This window comes from Scatophagus argus, chromosome 21, assembly GCF_020382885.2.
Source record: "Scatophagus argus isolate fScaArg1 chromosome 21, fScaArg1.pri, whole genome shotgun sequence".
NCBI classification, from domain to species: Eukaryota; Metazoa; Chordata; class Actinopteri; family Scatophagidae; genus Scatophagus; species Scatophagus argus.
In genome coordinates this window covers 13,928,269-13,941,290 of record NC_058513.1, presented here as the reverse complement: position 1 = coordinate 13,941,290, position 13,022 = coordinate 13,928,269, and the positions used below count along the sequence as shown (strand labels likewise).

General features: G+C 41.5%; 3 protein-coding genes across 3 annotated transcripts in view; 2 read left to right on the top strand and 1 right to left on the bottom strand.

The window, feature by feature from the left end:
- LOC124052369 (disintegrin and metalloproteinase domain-containing protein 12-like) overlaps positions 1 to 2,340 on the top strand; it is a 68,711-nt gene extending 66,371 nt beyond the window's left edge. Inside the window, exons 22-23 of the mRNA XM_046376535.1 lie at positions 413 to 594; positions 679 to 2,340. Coding sequence (XP_046232491.1) covers positions 413 to 594; positions 679 to 748 — 252 coding nt within the window. The 3' untranslated portion in view covers positions 749 to 2,340. The remainder of the gene's footprint in view (positions 1 to 412; positions 595 to 678) is intronic.
- Positions 2,341 to 3,966: 1,626 nt separating this feature from the next.
- dhx32a (DEAH (Asp-Glu-Ala-His) box polypeptide 32a) lies at positions 3,967 to 10,658 on the top strand. Its single transcript, XM_046377278.1, has 11 exons — positions 3,967 to 4,514; positions 5,373 to 5,566; positions 5,676 to 6,042; positions 6,137 to 6,376; positions 6,456 to 6,549; positions 6,716 to 6,865; positions 7,674 to 7,865; positions 8,091 to 8,231; positions 8,402 to 8,592; positions 8,680 to 8,870; positions 9,160 to 10,658. Exons 1-11 carry the CDS (start codon positions 4,266 to 4,268, stop codon positions 9,344 to 9,346), a joined length of 2,196 nt encoding a protein of 731 aa, XP_046233234.1. The 5' UTR covers positions 3,967 to 4,265; the 3' UTR covers positions 9,347 to 10,658.
- Positions 9,926 to 12,766, bottom strand: LOC124052710 (BRCA2 and CDKN1A interacting protein). Its single transcript, XM_046377280.1, has 7 exons — positions 12,578 to 12,766; positions 12,197 to 12,271; positions 12,022 to 12,102; positions 11,834 to 11,920; positions 11,523 to 11,710; positions 10,796 to 10,964; positions 9,926 to 10,656 (listed from the first exon to the last, which is right to left on the bottom strand). Exons 1-7 carry the CDS (start codon positions 12,716 to 12,718, stop codon positions 10,486 to 10,488), a joined length of 912 nt encoding a protein of 303 aa, XP_046233236.1. The 5' UTR covers positions 12,719 to 12,766; the 3' UTR covers positions 9,926 to 10,485.
- Positions 12,767 to 13,022: the final 256 nt, after the last annotated feature.

Here is a 13,022-nt window from a genome sequence, read left to right as displayed (position 1 = left end):
TACTGACAGCATATAGGTTTTCAACAAAAACATGGAATTAGGGTATCAAATTAGACTTTGACAAAAGAATTACGTTTTGAATAGGAATACCCAATTCCACGGTTGAGTGAGGTCTGAGGTTTGGTTGTTTGGCTCCTTCCTCTCTGATGTTTGAGGAGGCTTCTCTCCAAGAGAAGAGGAGAAGAGGAGGAAGTGAATAGAGACCAGATGGGGGCTAGGTAGCAGGCCTTTATCACAATCTCAGTCTTCCAAAGATTAAAACCACATGATGATTCCTCTCGTAGCGTGGGCAGGGCTGCCCCAAAGTCTGAGAGAGGGAGGACACGATGAGCAGATCTGAGCTCGAAATGACTGGCTGTGAGTGCCACCTAGTGGAGGTTCTCAGTTAACTGACATGTCTGTCCTTTGTCAGGAGTTGGAGAAGCCCAGTCCTCCTCAGAAACCCCTTCCTGCAGATCCAAGGAGCTCTCGTCTGGTTCGAAGTCCCTCTGTAGTGCAGGGCCACAGTGTGGTCCAACCGTCCTCTGCTGTTTGTGGCCCTGCACCAACCCCTGGTGTACCCAGACCCTTTCGCCCTGTCCCACACCCCAAAAAGTAAGTTCAAACCTTAACTGAACAACAACACTAAAGCTGGTATCATTCACTGAGAGATTTTTTTTTCTTTTCTTCCTCCTGTAGACCCAGTCTCAAGCAACCTCCAACACTACCAAAGCCTTGCATAATTGCCAACGTTAAATACAGCAGCTGAGACTTTGGCCGGACGGGACATTGTTGTGATAAGACAGTACGAAATTTGCACTATGAAAACTCTGAAAACCTTAAAAAGATGGTGGCTTCTCTGAGTTTTGAATCAGGAGATCCGCTGTGTCCCTCTGGTGCTCTGTCTCTGAATGGTGCTACGAGTCTGAGCTCAGGTACATGTAAAGTATTTATATTCAGTATTTATTGCCACGCAGTGCACTGTGCCAGACACTTTTACTACACCGTAGCCACTTTGAATTTTTAATTTGTTGTTTGCATCAGTTTCATCAAATGCTCTTTATCATGGAGAGTAACGCAAGATCAAAACGTAAAAAGCCAATCTGTGAAATTTTTGATTTTTGTGAAATGTGTTTTAATGAGTTGAAAAAAGAGTATTGTGCAATGGCGGATGAGAAGAGAGAAAACATTTGTAGTACATTTGGAATCCAGTGGGGTTTTTCTTAAAGGGTGATGCTCTCCATAGCAGTTCTACAGTTCGACAAGGCTGGAAACAACCACAGAGAAAGGCAAAAGGGGTATTACTGCAGCTGTTCTGCATCTGGGGAAAGAGGAGCTTGTTCTTCACAGACGTCTGAAGTTCAGGTCTGTTTCCTCTGCATTTATATTTTGGAAAGGTGACAAGTTGAATTGTGAAATGTCACTGATTTGCCATTTCCATTTCATTAATAAGCCCCAAGAAGCGCACTTGAGGGATCTGGGTACTGAGGTATGAACTGCACAAGGATCTAAAATGAGCCGAGATCAAGGAAGCGCTCATCCCGCAGAGGGAGTAAACTTCTCTGAAATATTACTTTGCTAAAGGTTGTGTGTGTTTTTGAGTATTTTCCCGATGTGCCAGTCAGTCCACACCGAGGACCCTGTAAGACACTTTGAGGACTTTACTAACACCGTGTCCATACGGCCGTTACGGAGGCTCTACATGTAAACAGCCTGTTATCTGTTTACAGGGTTCACATGTGGCTTTTAAGTCATGTTTTTCTGCAGTGGGAAAGGATAGATTGTCTTGAGAAGGACACGTGGTTATTTAACGGTAGTTTTTTTTTTGTTTGTTTGTTTTCACTTTTATGTTTTTGTACTTTTTTAATTTGGCTGTTGAGATTTTTAAAGCCAATCTACATGCCATATACTAAATCCTGCATAAATTGGATTTGTGGCAGTTGAATCGTGTTTTATGAATTTTGCAGAATTATTGTTTTAGTGGTTTGCAATACAGCGTATATACATTCACACTGAGCAGCGTTTCCTTTAAGCACAGCTTCCGTTCACAAATATGTAGGCTGAAAACCGACTTTGGACTTTTGTTACTTTTGATACTGTTACCTTTTTAATACTGCACTAGTTCTACATTCATTGCTTTGTTTACTTTGCTCTTTTCAGTGCTATGTGTCCATGTACAAGTATACAGTATTTGAGTCCAGACACCCAACTGTATGTTATGTCAGTATGTTCCTCATAAGTTGTGTTACAGGTGAACACATCTCCATGTGAAAATGCTTTTTTAATAATGATTGTTTGATACATCATGTGTACATTTTGAACACTCATGCAGTATTAGTAAAATTGTTTTGAAACACTGAAGAACATGTTCATTATTGATCTTTGTGTTTGAACTTTTTGATACACAGCATGCATGTTTTCAGTGAGGCATATCAGTTTACAAAAGTGAAAAATCAATTATATGAGAGGAGTAAGTGATTGAATGATTATGATTTCTTTACTTAAAAAAGCCCCTTTGAGTGTTGAAATAGAAAAGACAGTCAATGGCAATTTGTCTGCTGCAGTTCTTGTTAAGAATTCGAGACAGATTTCATACGGTATTAAATTTTAAAACTACAAAAGGTTTGCATCTACAAAAAGTAACCCTTTTCTCAAGAGCTTCTGGCATTTCTTTTATGCTTGAGCAAATTGCAACTAGACGACTGAATACTGAACACAGTAATAAGTGTAATTTAACATTTCACAGCAGTCTTTTGAGGTTGCAAATTACAACTTAACTCTGACATCTGAAGCAGCTTAGCATTTTTCAACAGTCTGAGCCTCCCTCTAGAAGCCATTTGACAAGGTCTTTGTAAATGATACAAATACTGCTTCAATCAATACACCTGTGGGATTATGTGTTCAGTGCTGACCTGGTGGAGTCAAGTGTGAGTGTGATTAAAAGGATGTTCAATAACAACATTATGGGGGGAAATCCCTCACTAAAGAGAAATCAAAGCAGGTCAGCACGGTAAGAAGGACTCGCAGAAACCAGATGCAGACAACATCATGTAATTACAAAGTCACAGCTCCAGGCACATTTTAAACAAACAAAAAACAAAACAAGGAGAGAGTTGGGATGCCAAGGTCAAAAACTAAACATTTATTGTGTCTAAATTCAGTGTTTAGTACTGAATATTTGAACTACACTTGAGTGTGATTATCTGCAGTGGTAAAAGAAGAATTCAGATCTTTTGTTTATGTATGTAGTAGTGTAAAAAAAACTCCATTAGAAAGTGGAAGCCCTGAATTCAAATTGTAATGTTATGTTAGGAAAAGTAAAAGTATTCATTATGTAGAAGGCCTTTTTCTCACAGGGCATATTGTTAGTTGCAGCAAAGCTGAGGCATTGAGGCTTGTTTCATAGTTAAGTGTCCTAACAAGCTTTATTGTTATTTAGAAAGGTTCGCACGGCTTGACTTAAATTACTGAACCGTTCTAAATATAATAATATTTAGAAAGGTTCATCAATTCAAGTTTAAGTTAATTTAGAACCTTTCTAAATATAATAATATAATAATATTTAGAAAGGTTCATTAATTTAAGTCAAGCCGTGTGAGAACTGGTCTGATGGTGACCCGTTAGCTCCACCTCGTGGTGAACCTGCAGCCTGCTGAAGGTGAATGGGTCAACTGAAGTATTTTATAATGTTTAATAAATTACATCTCACAACTATTGTGTTTTCACCTCACAAATATGACACGGTGTCTTATCATTTTGAGCTATATGAACATATGCAAAAGTCCCATATTTATGGCTTAGTGTGAATACTTTCTGAGATACAAGGTCATTATTATAATGATATGAAAGGTAGTAATTATGAGGGGAAAGACTTCCTATCAAAGCTTGTAGATTTATTATTCATTTTCGAGGATATTTGGGATTTGATTTGGCGTCATAGTCCTCGTGTTTATTTTGGATAAGCAGGCTTGGATTATGGCAGGTCCGCGGACAGTCGCTCAGTAGCGAGTGTGAAGCTCTGTAACGCGCTCCATGCAAATCAAAACACGTGTGAAGCCACGCTGAGTGGAAATTACGCGCCGGTGCGCACTAAGAGTTAGGCAGCTCCAAACGGAACAACTTCTGATCATTTTTCGCGTCTAAATAGGCTACGCGAATTTAGGATAAACTGGACCGAAACTCGTTGTTTTTTAAAATATTTCCAGTAATAACGAAATGGAACCCAAGATGGACGAGTAGGAAAACTTTTGTGATCTCTTGTACGGATTAACAAATATATCTTTGTCATGTCGGCAGAAAATAACTCAGCCGAGCCTGAAAGTGAGGAATGTCCGACGGAAGATTCATTTGGCTTTGGAGATGATCTGGAGTTAAATCAGTTCGATGGGTTGCCCTTTTCCTCGCGTTACTACAAATTGTTAAAAGAGAGGAAGACTCTGTCAGTCTGGAAGGTCAGGTGCGAGTTTGAAGATGTTCTGGTAAACAACCAGCTGGTTATTGTGTCTGGGACAGCAAAGACTGGGAGGAGTACACAGGTAAGACTATATGCCCGATTATATGAATTGAATGTTAGGTTTTCAGAAAGATTTTGTTAAAGAAAAGTTGATATTTTTCTTATTCTTCCCCATGAGGAGGAGATGCTTCAGTTGCTCTCATCAGGATCTCATAGAAACTGATTGTGGAGCTTGACTTTGGGGCATTAGAGTTAAAAAAAAACTCCAATATCATAATATTGGAGTAACCCAGTTTGTAGTTTAGGAGTTTATGACATGCCCAGTAAAACCTTTTGAGTCAACAGCACATTTAAGAGGTCTGCTCCCCTTTATTTGATTTTAAATGTGAGGTAAAACCTTTCAGTTGTGTTTTTCCGCCTAGCATCGCCATTTTTATCAGCTAAAAAGCACAACTTCTCTCTTCTCTGACATAGATTTGATTCCTCTCACATTCATCTTTTGACACTTTGACATATATGGAAGGAGAAGCATTGTGTCAGCTATTGTAAACAGGCTGCCCAGCTCAGCAGATGCTGTTGTGTCACAGTGAGGCTGTCCAAGCTCCTGTCTGACAGCCCAGCTTCACAAATGCTTTAGCAGGGGTGTTAGGGAACCTCCTGCTGCTAAGCCCTGATCCGCTGGAGCCGCCTCGTGCTGCCAAAGCAATTTTGCATTATGAGCGATAATACCGTAGGATATCTCTTGTCACTGTTTGTTTTCCTGTGTGCTTAGGCAAAAGCTATTGGTATGATCCTGAAAGGATGCCTGCCAGAGGTGGATGCCGGAGTTTATATGAAAGGAAAACGTTCTGTTTGATGGAGAATCAGTACTCTGAGGCTCTGTCAAGACATTCAGTGACATGTGAAAGGTGAACAACATTTAGTGATCATTCTCTTGCAGATCCCTCAGTGGTGTGCAGAGTTCTGTCTGTCTGCCCAGTACCAGCACGGTATGGTTGTGTGCACGCAGACCAGCAGACAGCAGGCTGTAGATCTGGCCTTACGCGTGGCTGACGAAATGGACGTCAACATAGGCCACGAAGTGGGTTACACCATACCTCTGGAGACCTGTTGCTCCCCCGACACTGTTCTGAGGTTCGTTGACAAGTTTTCAGTCCATAGCCTGCAGCACTACACTTGAAAGTCATTTTAATGTCCTGAAACCATCTTTGTCACTCGGAATCTTTGGCTTTGGCCACTTCAGGTACTGCACTGACGATATGCTGTTGAGAGAGATGATGTCGGACCCTTTTCTGGAACACTATGGGGTCATTATCATTGACCAGGCCCACGAGAGGACAGTTGGCACAGACATACTGCTGGGTCTCCTCAAGGACATCCTGTTGCAAAGGCCTGAGCTAAGAGTGGTCGTTCTCGCCATCCCACCCATGACTGACAAGCTGCTGAGCCACTACGGCAGCATCCCACTGATCAGTCTGGAGGCCTCATCTCCTGCTGAAGTGGTCCACAGCAGCAGCAAAGACTACTTCTACTCAGCACTGAGACTGGTGCTGGAGATCCATCGAACTAAAGAAGATGGAGATGTTGTTGTGTTTTTTGCCTCAGCTGAGGTAAAAGATTTGTTTTGTTTTTTTTGTTTCATTAGACCAAAGCTAAGACTGGCTTAACAAATTTCATCTACTTGGCTTGTATTGTCTCCTGCAGGAGGTTCATTGTGCCTACAGCATCCTCCAGAGAGAAGGCACCAGGCTGGGAGCAGAGCTTGGCCAGATGGTGCCTGTGGTCCTGTGTCCAGCTCAAGGAGGGCAACTGGCTAACCCAAATGAGCAACAAGACTCCCAGAGGTCCAGAAGGGTTTTCCTCTCTACCCATAAGGGGGAGGATATGTGGTGGCCTACAGAGTCTGTCAACTTTGTTGTTGACACAGGAGTCCAGAGAAAGATGGTAAGTTATTTCCAAGAAAATATCCCCCTGATATTAGTAACTTGCTGGTACTAAATAAGATGTGGTTTGGATGTTGTAGGTGTACAATCCAAGAATAAGGGCTAACTCTGAGGTACTTCGACCCATCAGTCAGTGTCAGGCAGACCTACGTAAGCAGCTGGTTGGACCAACAGGTATGTCTGCTGTGAATGAGTTAAAAAGGGTTTCTTTTTGATGTTTCCAGGTCAGATTCATACCTGCTAAAACATCCTGCAATCTTGACTACAATAATGCTGGAGGAACAACATAAGAATTAATCAAATAATACTTTTACTCATTTTAGTTACATTTATTTCCTAGGCAAGTGTTTCTGCTTGTATCCAGAAGACCGCCAGCCTCCTGCAGAGACATTCCCACAGATCTTGGAGTCCAACATTACCCCAACAGTCCTTTTCCTGAAAAGGGTTGAGATTGCAGGCCTAGGACAGTGTGATTTCATCAACAGACCAGGTTAGCATGATAGTACAAATTGAAGTTTACCACTTAAATATGATTTATGGTAACAAGCATGTTCATTATCAGGTTACTGGTTCCCACAGATGCAGTCTCTCTCTAAAGCACAGCCAGAGAGGTGTATGTGGGTGGTGTTTTCATTGGCGGGAGGAAGGACAGATAAATTTGCGCTGTGTAGCTGTTTGGGCCCAATCAGCCATGATTTAGCTGAGCTGACAGGTCCCTGCTACTAACCATTGTCTGAGCTCTGACCCACCCTAACATGAGCAGAACAGACTAAAAGAGGCCAGCTCATTAACGATTATACAACATGTCTCATTAGGGCAGCATCAGACAAGTACAATGAAGAAGAAACGCAGGCCAAATATACTGCAATATCTCCATATTCCTGCAAAATTTGGCATGGAAGTCACTTGCCCTAATGTGTATCTATCATCGAGTTATGCTGGAAATGAATAGCGTAAAGCCACCAAGTGTAGGATTTTATGTGATTGGAGGAACTTGCAATTTATTTTGGTGGCATAAGTCAACATTTATGGAAAAATTTGAGAATCTTGGTGGAAAAATGGTGCAGGTTGTGTGTTGTTTTCAGCTCATTCATTTTGACTTGTCTACTAGTGTTTTTTTTGGAGACACAGAGAGTAATGCTCTCCAAAAAACGTACAGTTCTAAACACTGACCAAGAAGAACAAACTAGTCTTTCTTACAGAGAACAGCCGCTTTATTATTTGCACTATGTTCATTCTCTCGTTTTGATATATGGAATTTATATATCAAATTCATGGTGTCTTGTTGCTTGCTGCAGATCCTGAGGGTCTCATGCAGGCGTTGGAGGAGCTGGATTACCTCGCAGCTTTAGATAATGATGGCAACTTATCCGAGATTGGCATCATAATGTCTGAAATCCCTCTGGACCCTCAGATGGCCAAAGCGCTGCTGGCATCCTGCGAGTTTGACTGTGTGAGTGAGATGTTGACGATTGCGGCAATGCTATCGGGTACGTAGGTGGCACACGTACAGCTTTAGTTCATAAGCAGAATAAAATGTCTTCTAAGTACTCTGACTGAGTTAAAATCCTTAATTGATCTGTATATTCACCAGATGGACATTGTTATAGAAGCTCATACAAAGCTGCAGTTTCTTTCAGGCACAGAACCAGATGGTCCTTGGTAAGAGTGTCTTGTGTCAGTCATGCTGACCTCGTTGCTTCCATTTCTTTTAGCGCCAAGTTGCTTCCTGGAGCCACCTGCTGGCATGAGTCACGAGGCAGTCCAGTGTCACAGAAAGTTCCAGCATCCTGAAGGCGATCATTTCACCCTCATAAACATCTATAATGCCTTCAAACAAATCCAGAAGGAACAACGTAAGGCAGCTTGTAAAGAGAGACAAATCTGCTCTTCAGTAAAATAGTTCACTTTTATACATGCTGCATTTAGTGTGATTTCTGACCTTAATGATGATACTGTGGCCCTGTTTTTGTGTTTCAAAACATGCCAAAGTTTGACCAAAATGCCACTTTACTGTACATTTCAGACTTCAATGCTGAAAAATGGTGCCATGACTATTTCTTGGATCACTCCGCCCTCAAGACAGCTGAGGTCATCCGGTCAGAGCTCACTGACACTCTGAACAGGATCGAGCTTCCCATCTCAGAGCCCTCATTTGGAACCAAGACCAACACCCACAACATCAAAAGAGCTCTGCTGGCTGGGTTCTTCATGCAGGTATGTGGAAGCTAAATGTCAGTATTGATAAATTTGAGACTAGCAGTTCAACTGAATTCAAGCCTAAGGAGTCTTTCCTTTTCATAGATTGCTCGAGACGTGGACGGATCGGGAAATTACTTCATTTTGACGCACAAGCACGTGGCCCACGTGCACCCGCTTTCCAGCTACGGGGCTCAGTCGCACAAGCTGGGGCTCCCAGAGTGGATCGTTTTCCATGACTACACCCTGTCTGAGAACAATTGCATGAGAACGGTCTCAGAAATTTCCCCTCAAGTGTACGTCAAATCACTATCAGATGTTATATGTATGAGCAGATTAGTATTTAGCTCTCATGGTTTATGTTTTCATGCATCACAGTGGGGAAAGAAACATGTTTGGATTGTTTTTGTTATTACAGCAAACCTGAGCCATTTGGTCACATTTTAAATCTTTTAATCCTCTTATAATCACCACAGCAGCTGTTTGTGTGTGTGTGTGTGTGGGTGTTTAATATATAAATGTATTAACCGTATTCTAACTTGTTTTTCATCTTTTCTGGCAAATGTTATTTTTGTGTCCCCTTAGGTTCATTCAAATGGCACCACTCTACTTCTTCTACAATCTGCCCCCTAGTGAAAGCAAAGACATACTGCAAGACATGTTGGATCCAGATGGATCCAGAAAACGCAAAGACGAGAAACAAAAAGCCACCACAATCAGCAGCGGCTGTGCAGTGGCGCCGCAGACTTACGACAGATGTGTGATTCAGTGATGTGAAATCACAAATCTGAAAATCTGGGACGTATTGCAATCACCAAATGCATTTACGTGTAGTGTTTGTGGTCAGTGCAAACCAGGGACTGTAGTATTAAGTTACTACATCGCTTAAGTCGTTTCGATGTGAAAATGAGCAAAGAAGACTGAATCTGTGGGCTAACAAGCCGTAAAATAGAGTAAACCATGAACACCTTTTTATTAGTTGTGGTCCATTCCAAGTTATAACCAGTACATTCCTTTTTTTCTAGCATCTGAAGGAAGTTTTCTTGCAAGTATCCTGATGGCTGTTTAGATCTTTAGACTTTAATGAGCAGCAGAGGGGCGGCAGATGGATGTCGTCTGTTGCAGTATTCTATCACACCTCCTGTGCACATAACCAAGTAAAATGCAGATTCAAAGACACGGTCTGACACTTTGATGCATGTACCACCTGCTGAAGAACTCATTTGTCACCTGCTTCCTTTCTTATGCAAAGCTGACCTCTTCAGACGAGTTGGTACACATGGAAAGGTTATGAAATTGAAACATTATGTGGGAGTTTACATGCTGCCAGATTAAAAAATTAATGTCAAGCCACGGAGATATAATATATTTATTATTAATCAGTGGAAAGGTATCTATAGAAATGGATTACAAACAAAGAAACAAACCCCATATAAGATTCTGCTCCTGTATGTGTCAACAATCCAGATTTGTGAAATTTAGTCTTTTATCAAGTTACTGTAAACAAGCACATAAGAATGACCAGATTTTAATCAGTTGGCAATTTGACTTAATGACAAATGACACTGGCTCCCTTCTTCATCTGCTGAGACTGGACTGCAAGCTCATGTATCAGCTGTCATAAACATAAAAGATTTGGTTCATAATCTTGTAATAAAAGTCTTTAAAGAAGCATGATGTGATGCTGTATTTCTGTTCACCTCATAAAACTATATATTTCTGCAGTGTACCAGGAATTTGTAAAAACTGCATCTCTTAAACTGCTAAAAACAACATGTAATAAACGTCAGGTTTGCAATACTGGCGCTGACATTACCAAAAGAACATTTTTTGTAGAGTCTTGTATTGAGCCGTATCCACGAGCCTGAAGGTCTTCAATGTGTGCATAGGTGACTTAGTTTATTGTGAGGTTCACACTGTTAGATATTCTTTCAGTTTGTCCATAACGACAGGCATTCTGTCAGCTGGTATCAGCATCACTGTCCTGAAAGGTTTCATGGGAACATCATCAAACGACCACCTGCCGCTCAAACACGAGTCTGCCTCTTCCTGGACAGAGTAGTGGAACTTGATGATGGCTTGCTGTAGTGAGAATCAGACAATGTTTAAAACTGCAAGAATATTTAGACAAGAATACAAATGTTCTACATCTACTTTCTGCATATTATGTTTAAATGTTTAGTTAACATCTGAGACTTGGCTCGAATTTACTTGACTTTACCTCATAGAAGAATTCCTCCTCTGCGTTCACAAACTGGTATTCCTCTTTGGGAGCTCCTCCTCTGGCTGGAATAGATTTGCTTGCCTCTTTGCAGGTCTTGCTGATCATCAGACAATAGTGACATCTCCCACTGGGCTTATTTGTCCTCTGGGCTTCAGCTATTTCTTCCCTGGAGGACAGAATGACTTTGAGTTTTTTCATTTCCTGCACAGAACCCTTTCAAAAGAGTGATTTTTTTAACAACAAAACAAGAAGAATGGTTTTCATTTTTTTGTATCCAATTCACTGAGATACCACAGACACTCCATTAGCTTTTAGATTTGTAAGCAACTATGTACCAAGCTTTTTCTCCATTTGTGAAGCACCAGCAGCTTAAGTATGCATTTCAGTCAACAAGAGAACTTCAACAGTGTAGCTAAACCAGCAGTTCATGCACAATACAGAGGCAAATAGCAGATCAATCACCAGGATTCAGAGGGATCAATACATAATTCAAGCATGCAGCAAAATGCAATAAAGTGTGACAGGGAGATCAGATTCTTTAACTAGGTGTGATCATCTCGAATGAAAAAACAAAACTAAACTAAAAATCCGTTCTAAAATTGCACCTTTGTTGGCATCTTTGTGAAACACTTCTGTAGCTATTTTAAACTGGTATGATTAGGAGTAGATTTCTCCCTGACAGGAAATACAGACGACGACATAAATGGAACAAAGCAGAACTCACTGGAGATGTTTGTGCAGTGGGAGGGCAATCTGTGGAGGCACATTGATGAAGCGCTCACTCAGCAGCAGCCCCACAGGCTTGCTGGTGTCACTGAGGATCTGCTCTAGCTGCTCCGTCACACTATGGGGAGAGTTCTTCTCGCACTGGTCCACGATCAGCTCCTTAATTTCCTCCACACACTGCACACCCTGCAAACAGCATTACACACAATATGACATTTTTAATTAACTATCAGACGTGTAAAACCCTACACTGCCAGAGTGCAAAGTAGCCGTTTAGTGTTTCGGGCTGGTGCATGCCCGGGGTTTTACCTTTCTCTCGGTTAGGTTGAGCATAGTGATAAATCCAAACACCTCATCTGGGTCGTCGTCATCGCTGTCTTCTGGCACCTCAGCTTGCTGAAGCAAAGTGAAGGAAAAAACAAATACACGTTGGAGCTGAAACTGGTGAAAACTTACCTGTAAAATCTGAGATGAGTTTAAACCACTCAATAACTCACCTTGATGACACTTCCAACATGATTCTGTTGTATGATGATGTCGGTCATCTCTGATGTATTTACATGAGCCTTCAGGAAGACCTGTATACAAACATAAGAGACTTGACATGAGTGAGGCCATGCTTGCGCCCAGCATGGAAAATTTAAGAGCCAGAACATTAATACAGTCCAAAACCTGTTGTAAGAGTTTCTTAATGCCATTGAAGTCGTTGTCTGAAATGGTGTGGGCTTCGAAGTCCACAACGACCTCCTGTGAATCAATAACAAAGCAAAAGAGCTTTCAACAACAACAGAAACCTGCCTGTGTGGATTTAATTACATGTATCGAGTAGTTCTTTCATTAAGTTTTTCAGTTAATGAGCAAATGTAGTTTTATTGTTCGGTCAACGTGATATTACAAGTTATGTAGCTTAGTAACCCAGTTTCTTCAATTCTGGTTAACGGCAACATCAAATAACTGTGTTCCTGTTTCCAAATTAGCCGACAGCTGAGTTAGCCAGGTAGCTAGCTAGGCCATGCACAGCATTAACATTACAAGACCTGTTTCTCCCTTTACCTCATTGATCTCCTCCTCCGATGCCTCGCTGTCCTCCTCTCCGGAATCATCCTCCTCCTCCGGAATCTCATCAGAGCTGTTTTCACTTTCCTCTGGATTTTCACCCAGACCTACTGCTCTCCGCTTGGCAGACGAAGCCATGCTGCAAACAGGCAACACACGTGTCAACAGAGTGGGCGGGGCTAAGCTTAAAGTCCCACAGCCCGGTAGGAAGCTGAATCTCTGAGGCCACCATTACGGCTCCAAGTATAAGCGAATTACTACCTGCCTTTGCAACCCTCAGAGCCCTAATGTTCGCTTGTCGCCTACTGGTAAAATGGGATAAACCATTTTAGAAAAAGGGGATGACGTTTATTTAATCCTAAACTGCAACGTTTTGGTTATGAGTCGGTATTTGCATTAAATTGTCAAATTGTTGTTTCGACTTTTTTTGTAATAAACTACG